General features: G+C 47.4%; 1 protein-coding gene across 1 annotated transcript in view; it reads left to right on the top strand.

The window, feature by feature from the left end:
* Positions 1-2,290: 2,290 nt before the first annotated feature.
* Positions 2,291-9,501, top strand: part of PTPN23 (protein tyrosine phosphatase non-receptor type 23) — a 74,035-nt gene continuing 66,824 nt past the window's right edge. The window contains exons 1-2 of the mRNA XM_068235193.1: positions 2,291-2,447; positions 7,295-7,369. Of these exons, the coding sequence (XP_068091294.1) occupies positions 2,364-2,447; positions 7,295-7,369 (159 nt within the window). The 5' untranslated portion in view covers positions 2,291-2,363. The remainder of the gene's footprint in view (positions 2,448-7,294; positions 7,370-9,501) is intronic.

Here is a 9,501-nt window from a genome sequence, read left to right as displayed (position 1 = left end):
TTTATTTATTGCTATGGGAATATACTAATTATTGATGCCAAAGCTCACAAACTTGGTCATTGAGTGTTTGTATGTTAGGATTAGAAAAAGTGGGTGGAGCCAACACCAGCCAAATACATACCCGGGCAACGCCGGGGCATCAGCTAGTACTAAATAATAATGTGAGCTCCTCTGAGCACAGTCAGTGACATGACTATGCACTCTGTAAAGTTCTGCAGAAGATATCAGTGCTATATGGTGTGTACAGAGTAGGGTGGCTAGCAGTTGTAGTGCTGAGTTAGGATGCTGCAGGTATATACAGAGGGGTGGCTGGGAGTTGTAGTGCCACTGGGAGTTAGGATGCTGCAGGTGTGTACAGAGGGGTGGCTGGGAGTTGTAGTGCTGCTGGGAGTCAGGATGCTGCAGGTGTGTACAGAGGGGGTGGCTGGGAGTTGTAGTGCTGCTGGGAGTTAGGATGCTGCAAGTGTGTACAGAGGGGTGGCTGGGAGTTGTAGTGCCGCTGGGAATTAGGATGCTGCAGCTGTGCACAGAGGGGGTGGCTGGGAGTTGTAGTGCAGCTGGGAGTTAGGATGCTGCAGGTGTGTACAGAGGGGTGGCTGGGAGTTGTAGTGCTGCTGGGAGTTAGGATGCTGCAGGTGTGTACAGAGGGGTGGCTGGGAGTTGTAGTGCCGCGGGGAGTTAGGATGCTGCAGGTGTGTACAGAGAGGTGGCTGGGAGTTGTAGTGCCGTTGGGAGTCAGGATGCTGCAGGTGTGTACAGAGGGGTGGCTGGGAGTTGTAGTGCCTCTGGGAGTCAGGATGCTGCAGGTGTGTACAGAGGGGTGGCTGGGAGTTGTAGTGTCGCTAGGAGTTAGGATGCTGCAGGTGTGTACAGAGGGGTGGCTGGGAGTTGTAGTGCCGCTGGGAGTCAGGATGCTGCAGGTGTGTACAGAGGGGTGGCTGGGAGTTGTAGTGTCGCTAGGAGTTAGGATGCTGCAGGTGTGTACAGAGGGGTGGCTGGGAGTTGTAGTGCCGCTGGGAGTCAGGATGCTGCAGGTGTGTACAGAGGGGTGGCTGGGAGTTGTAGTGCCGCTGGGAGTTAGGATGCTGCAGGTGTGTACAGAGGGGTGGCTGGGAGTTGTAGTGCCTGGGAGTTAGGATGCTGCAGGTGTGTACAGAGGGGTGCCTGGGAGTTGTAGTGCCGCTGGGAGTTAGGATGCTGCAGGTGTGTACAGAGGGGTGCCTGGGAGTTGTAGTGCCGCTGGGAGAGAGGATGCTGCAGGTGTGTACAGAGGGGTGGCTGGGAGTTGTAGTGCTGCTGGGAGTTAGGATGCTGCAGGTGTGTACAGAGGGGTGGCTGGGAGTTCTAGTGCGGCTGGGAGTTAGAATGCTGCAGGTGTGTACAGAGGGGTGGCTGGGAGTTGTAGTGCCGCTAGGAGTTAGGATGCTGCAGGTGTGTACAGAGGGGTGGCTGGGAGTTGTAGTGCTGCTGGGAGTTAGGATGCTGCAGGTGTGTACAGAGGGGTGGCTGGGAGTTGTAGTGCAGCTGGGAGTTAGGATGCTGCAGCTGTGTACAGTGGGGTGGCTGGGAGTTGTAGTGCCGCTGGGAGTTAGGATGCTGCAGCAGGTGTGTACAGAGGGGTGGCTGGGAGTTGTAGTGCAGCTGGGAGTTAGGATTCTGCAGGTGTGTACAGTGGGGTGGCTGGGTGTTGTAGTGCACCATGTCTGTGATGAGTGGGTGTGGCTGGGACACAGCGCTCCACATGTCAGGTGAATGCAAGGAGTACAGATACCTGTAGAGGCGGGGCGTGGCTGAGAATTGACAGCTCCCAGGGCGGGGATTGAAAGGCAGCATAAACTAGAGAAAAGGGCGGGGTCGGGCTTGAAGAGACGGAGCTGGATTGAAGGGCGTGGTCACATAATAGTAGTCGAGTAATAGGGGGCGGGTCCAGGGAGGAAGGCGTATGTGGTCGGACTGAAAGATGGGGCAGGGCGGGGTCAGGCTGTTATGAATGATCTGCCGCTGGCTAGCAGTGGGCGGGGAATGATAGGCTCGTCATATGAGGGGCGGTATTATGCGATTAGGGAGTCTGGAAAATGATGCATTTTTCTGCGGGGTTGAGATGCGAGGGGCGTGGCTTTATCCTGGAGGGAGGGGACCTCTAGTCTCAGTCTGTGATTCTCGTTCTCGGCGATATGTGGGTGGAACCGGAGAGGGGCGGGATTTGTTAGAGGGGCGAGGTTATGTGTTAGTGGGAGGAGAGATGGGCGTACTGTTCGTAGATTGGAACGCCTAGTCTCGGCGATATGTGGGCGGAGCCGGGCAGGGGCGGGGCTCCCAGCATGCCAGGCGGTTTCCGGATGGTCAGGTGACGTGCAGTCAGGATGGAGGCCGTTCCGCGGATGCCGATGATCTGGCTGGACTTGAAGGAGGCCGGAGACTTCCCGTTCCAGAGCGCCGTGCGGCAGGTCAGTGTGTGGCTGTATGATGTATATATAGTGTGACGTCATATGGGTGTTTCCTCCCTCCAGTGCTGCCTCATTATGTGTTCTGGGGGCCGCCTCGTCACTGGGGGGTCCTGACAGTCTCGCCCCTCCTGACTCTCCATAGTATCCTGGCACTGCTTCTCCAGCAAACACAACACAGCCATATCACCCTTGTCAAAGTGACCAAAGAGCTATTCTTGTTAATGTTTCCACTTCAGCTTATGACTTGCTGGTCCCCCTAGCTGCTTCTTTGTATCCCCTTCTCTCTGTCTTCTGTCTCTCCTATACTTATACGACTGTCAGTGGTGCACACCCATATCTGCTCCTGCTCCCTGCAGCCCTCTTTGTAGGGAACGTTCCACAAGGCTCAGATCTCATTGTAGGGGGTGTACCACAAGGCTCAGATCTCATTGTAGGGGGTGTACCACAAGGCTCAGATCTCATTGTAGGGGGTGTACCACAAGGCTCAGATCTCATTGTAGGGGGTGTACCACAAGGCTCAGATCTCAGGCCACTTCTCTTTCTGTACTTCTAGTCCTGCTCAGTTTATCAGCTTGTATGCCCAAATCTCTCTTGACACACAATGTGGTAACATTAATAACTCCTGTCCCTGAATGTCTTGGGTGCTGTTTTTCACAGCCAGTGATTTTGGTGCATGTCTAGTATAGGGAGGTGGCACAGTGGGTAGGACTTTTGCCTTGCAGCGTTGGGCTCCTGGCTAGAATCCCAGCCAGGGCACTTGCTGCGCTGAGTTTGTATGTTGTCCTTGTGTCTGCATGGATTTTTTTGTGGCTCTCTGGTTTCCTCCCACATCCCAAAAAATGTACAGATAGGTTACTTGGCTTCCTCATACAATTGGCCATAGTCTACGATACGTACACTACACATTACTTGCATAGACTATGACTGTCATTAGATTGTGAGCTGTGAGGGACAGTCAGTGACATGATTAAGTACTCTGTACAGCACTGCAGAAGATGCCAGAGCTATACACATTTGAAATAATAATTTATGGGACTCAACGGGAAGCCTCATAGGGAACAGTTCTCCAACCACAGCATCCTCTCTAGCACAAAGTATTGTGATTGGCTGAATAGCTTGAGTGTAGTTTACTACAACCTATTGGAAACCTAGCAATTTGGGTGGACGGCACCCTCTCATTCACATTAGCAGAATTTCCATATGAGGTTTCATTACGGTCGTGTCTTGCCTTAAAGCGGACCTGAACTCAGAACTTTCTCTCTGTTCTAAAAGATAAGCAACGGCATAATAACCTTTAAAGATAAACATTTCTTTGTTACAGGTGATACAAATCCTGCAATAAATCTGCAGTGTCTACTTCCTGCTTTCATGAAAGCAGACATAGTGTTAAAATCCTGTGCTTTCAAATGATCTGCCGTGGCAGTCAGCTGACACAGTGGAGAGATAAAATTACAACTTGTGATTGGACACAGATTTTTTTTCTCTTTGTAAACTCTGTTGAATTGAAGACCTATGTTAGCGCAGCAAGGGTAATAGGCTTCATCAGCTAGCTCTTAGAGCTGGGCCTTAACCACTTCACCACTGAGGGGTTTTACCCCTGGAGCACCAGAGCAATTTTCACTTTTCAGCGCTCTTTCCATTCATTCGTCTATAACTTTATCATTACTTATCACAATGAAATGAACTATATCTTGTTTTTTCCGCCACCAATTAGGCTTTCTTTAGGTGGGACGTTATGCCAAGAATTATTTTATTCTAAATGTGTTTTAATGGGAAAATAGGAAAAATGTGGGTAAAAAATTTAATTATTTTTCAGTTTTCGGCCATTATATTTTGGTTATAAAACCGTTTTAATTATGTCCCTATCACAATGTTTGGCGCCAATATTTTATTTGGAAATAAAGGAGCATTTTTTTCAGTTTTGCGTCCATCCCTAATTACAAGCCCAAAGTTTATAAAGTAACACTGATATACCCTCTTGACATAAATATTTAAAAATTTCAGTCCGTAAGGTAACTATTTATGTATTTTTTTTTAATTTGTAAATTTTTGATTTTTTTTTAATTACAAAAAAAAAGGGGGAGTGTGGGAGGTAATGAGTTAATTTTTTGTGTAACACTAATTTATTGCTATGTAAAAAATGCTTAGGGTGTAGTTTTACTATTTGGCCACAAGATGGCAACAGTAACTTTTTGTGTATTGCGACCTGCAGTAGGAGGCTGTGAGTGTTTGTTTTTTTTTCACAATGATCGCGCTGCCCATCGGAGAGCAGCGGATCATTGTGGAGCTTAGATCAACGAACGGGAATGGATTTTCCCGTTCGTTGACCTCCGAGCTGGCGGTGGCGTGTTTACGAGCGGGAGCGCGGGCAGCGGTGGGAGCGCGGAAAGTACGGATTTCTCCGTCGCTGGGTGTTAAAGGATGGAAAAAGGGACGGAGAAATTCGTACGGGCGGGGGTAAAGTGGTTAAATTCACATCATGGTTTGCTTTATAACAAAGATTAGGTGGAGCGAAAGAGCAATGCCGGGAATATACGGTTCGTTTTTGAGCCAGATAGATGGCTTGATAATTTCCGACATGTCCGATCTCCCGCCCGATCGTTTCTGCGCTAGATTTGTGATAGAAGTGAATGGAATAAGATAAGAAAAACGAGCGGAAGATAATCGACTGCAGAATCGAGCGCCAGAAACAAACCGTGCATGCCCAGCATAAGGCATAAGTAAGAATCAGTTGGGCAATGAAAATAGTGAGAGAAGAAAAGATAGAGAAGATGAAGACAAGGGAAGAAGAGTAAAAGACAAATAGCTTGCTTACAACTCCCCTCAGAAAGAGAGGTAAAAAGAAAAATCTGAATATGTTTATGGGCAATTTTTGTTTCAGTTGCTTATTGTATTTCAAATATTTGTTTTCCTTTGTGGCAGTAGCAGGACCAGTATAGCTAGTTTCTATATCTAAAGCCCCCTCTACACCATTCAATTCCAGGCGCGATCGATCGAATTCGATTAGAACGATTAAATCCGACATGTCTGATCGGGATACGATCGATCGTGTGATCAATTTTGGCTAGTTTTCAATGCAATTCAATCACACGATCCGATCGGTCGAGTCCCGATCGGACATGTTGGATTTAATCGATCTAATCTAATTCGATTGATCGCGCCTGGAATTGAATGGTGTAGAGGGGGCTTAAGAGACAGATTATTATTCACAGATGAGGGGGGATTAGACAGGCTAAACTCTCTAAATACATACAAGGTGGATTTCTCTCTGGTTTCCTTCTATCCTGTGCAAGAGTTCAGCTCCACATTAAGGCTGCTTTCACAGTAAGACGTTACAGGCGCACGTTAGTGCAGCCAGTAACGCAGCCCACCGCACAGCAATGAAAAATCAATGGGCTGTTCACAGTGCCCACGTTGCGTTACATTGTAATGCAGCAAGTTAAAAGAAGGTGCTGCATGCTGTGCGTTATACGTGGCTAAGCCGCGTTAGACTGTTTGCACATGCACAGTGATGTTGGAGGAGGAGGTCTCCCCTCCTCCTCTGCCAGCCACATGGCTAATTAATATTCACTGCACTCAGTGACGTGCAGTGTTTACTTCCTGGAGCGGCTGCTCTGTGCGGCGATTGGCTGGCGGGGCCACGTGATGCGGATCACGTGGTCTCCGCATCGCACAGCACAAAAAAGGCGGACCAAGAGCTGCATAACGCAGCTCTTGGTAGCGTCCTCCTCCAGCACCACCAGGCATTGCGTTAGGGGCACGTTATGCGACCCATAACGTCCCCTAAAACGCAACTTCCTGGTGGGAAAGCAGCCTAATAGCATACTCGCTAAAGTCACAACTTCCAACACAGGAAATCATTGGCTGGAGCCAATACCTGTTCAGTAAGGAGTACCCAATGCTCTGGGGTAGCCCACTCAGTGTCCCCTAATGGCTGCAACTCTCAAGCACTTTGAGTCTGACAGGAGAAAAGTAGTAAATGTTAACATTGATTTTATTACAATTTATATGTATGCGTACACCTGTATTTTAAATCTTACAATATTTTACCTTGTACATTGTAAGCACAAATGGCAAGGCTCTCTCCTAGAGGTTCCCAGTGCCTGCAATGTGTAAGCTCCTCTTCCTCACTGTACATTGTTACTAGCTGTTTATTATCTGTATCCTGTCATTCATTCAGTGGGATGTCAGTTGCCACAAAGTAAATAATCTGAACGGGGATCTAGACAGAAAAAAATCATCAGGTGGCCTATCCTTCCCTGTAATGTCCAAAGCTAAAGAAGGAAATTGGTTCCTGTCATGAAAGCAAAATATGTTTTGACCCTCTTTGGATTTTACTGTTGTCTGTGTTCTGTTGACGAAAACATCTCTATCACTTCCTATCTATGGGACCTTTATGGTGTTAACATGAACTATGTGGGTCCCTGGCCAGTAATAAAGACTTGTCAGAGGGTCCCAGTCTTTGCCAGAAAATAAGATTTACTTTTTCCCCACTCTGTCTTTATGGAGAGAATTAGGAGTGTTTTGTCAAAATAGGAATTGGTGGAGATTCTCGAAGATCGGATTCACAGACAGCAGTAAAACCCCAGAACTGTCCCCTTTCCCCACTATCAAAAACTTAGTAAACATTTTTCCTGGACGTCATATGTATGGAGCCTGTCGCACTACAAAGTCCAGCATTCCACTGTCAGAGTTCTGCAGCTATACTCACCCGTGATGTCACATTTCTCTCTTGGCAGTGCATGCTGGGATTTGTAGGCCATAATGGAAGGCAGATCTCATGGTGGTCTTATTTTGGTGTTAGCAACACTACGCCCTTTACTCATCTGCTTTCTCTTTTTTTTCAGTTTGTCCTGAAGAACTACGGAGAGAATCCTGACAATTACGGAGAGGAGTTGAAGAAGTTGGAGCAGCTCAGACAAGTAGGAGTGATTTTATCCGGATATTATCTGTGGGGGAAGGGACTGTATAAACGGTGCGCACAGGAGAATGCGTACAAGTCCACCACTGGGGATGCTCAGAAATAGGCTTATATATCCGAGTTGATGCAAATTTTGCGCAGCTTAAAAAATGGACTAATTTAATGTAGCAATTGCTGCAAAGAATCCAGTGCTGAAAGGACTATTGCCGAGATATCACAGCTAAGTGTGTAATACCAGCATTGGCCACTGGGCGGAGTGTATTCGTTGATCTCGTCTTTTCAGCATTGAGTTGGAAAAAATGAATTGTAATCCATTGCTGTCATGAATGGTATAAATGCTGGAATGCCAGGATTGGTGGGTGGTAGGATTACTAACTCCGGCTCACCTGCAAATCACTATGGCCTCAATTCACTATAGACAGTTCGGTAAAATAATTTGGGTCGGTAAAATCCAGCATTCGATGTTTTACACGTATCTCCAAATTCACTAAGATTTCCCGCATGCGGTAGACGTTTTGCTAATATACCCGTAAAAACATGTCTCATTTCACTGAGCCCTGCTCAGTAGTCTCACCAGCCGTGGAGCAAGTCAGACAGGAAGCTGCCAGTCTTCTCTTACACGTCTGTGCACGAGCCGTTCTATTTATTGTCCAGCGCATCCCCAACATCCCTTTAGATGTGCATCTATGCAAACTAGATAGAGCTCTTCTGTGTAGCAGTATACAGATGCGCACATCTAAAGGTATACAGGAAAGCCTTTTTAAATGTTTCCTTCTGCTCTTGCTGTTCTGTAGTCCCACCTGCCAGCGTATCGGATCAAATGGGGTGAGAAGCTGGGCTGTGTACTTCTTCTTATTGGCTGCCTGGCTCTCTCTATTAGCTGCCTGCTACATCTGTCAATGTTACCGCATGGAGAATGTGAGTTATCGGCTGGTCAGAGCTGGAGATAAATACCGAACACTTTTACTTTATTTACGGAATGCTTTAAAGTGTACCTGAGACGAGAAGAGTCTCTGGTTCCGTATTTACCTGGGGGTTTCTGACGCTCCTTTGAGGCCGCTCGTACCTCGCTGTCTCCCTGGGTGGCTCCTGTCACCTGCAATAGTGCATGCGTGACTTGGCCAGGCTTTCGGGTACTATTGGTGGTGACAGGAGCCACCCGGGGAGATGGCGAGGGACAAGCGGCTTCAAGGGGGCTTAAAGTGAACAAGAGATGAAGCACCCTCGTATTTTACCATATATATCAGTGGGAACATTAGAGAAAACACCTACCTTGCTTTCTGTTTCATTCTGCACTGCTCAGCTTGCTTTTAATCAGCCCTGGTAAAATCCCAGAGCATTCAGTCTGGCTTTGCTGAGGAATATTTATAGCTCAGTCTGTGTTCTCTGGTGTCCAAGTCCAAGCCTGCCCCCTGCTGGCTCTGCTCAGGAATCATTATAGCTGAGTCATTATAGCAAAGCCAGACTGAATACTCAGTCCGGGATTTTATCAGGTCTGTTAAGAAACAAGCTGTGCAGTGCAGAATGAAACAGAAAGCATGGTAGGTGTTTTCTCTAATGTTCCCACTGATCTATATGGTAAAATACATGAGGGTGCTTCGTCTCTGGTTCACTTTAAGAAAGCCCCAGGTAAGTACGAAACCTGAGACGCTTCTCATCTCAGGTTCTCTTTGAAGTATTTACTGTGCAAGTCGGTAATTTACTTCACTAGTCTGTAATTTTACTTTCCAGCGTGGTAATAGGTTTACTGAATTGGCATTTGGTAAGGTGATCTGTAAAATCTGCTTTTTTTCTGCATTACCGAATGCAGTAATGCTTTGTGACTTGAGGCCTAGATGTCAGAAACAAGCCCTCTCCCCTCCTGGCTCGCCAAAGTGTTCCAAAGCTCTGTAGCCATCCCGGTATGTGTTGCCACAGCCCGCCACCAATTAGGTTCAGAAAAAGATGGCTATGGCAGTTTTGCCGAGGGGTGGGGGGGTGAAGCTCCACAAACTCCTGATTTTCAGGCGAGTGGAAGAGTTATTAACCCTACCACCCGTGGATACTGGCAGCACAGCACAAAGCTGTAGAGTGACTGTTGGTCAATGGGTATTATGACTATAGCAGCCCTTAGGCAGTAATTTGGGTGCTGTC

The sequence above is a fragment of the Hyperolius riggenbachi genome, chromosome 5 (genome assembly GCF_040937935.1).
Source record: "Hyperolius riggenbachi isolate aHypRig1 chromosome 5, aHypRig1.pri, whole genome shotgun sequence".
Taxonomy (NCBI): Eukaryota; Metazoa; Chordata; class Amphibia; order Anura; family Hyperoliidae; genus Hyperolius; species Hyperolius riggenbachi.
This window is presented reverse-complemented; position numbering and strand designations above follow the sequence as displayed.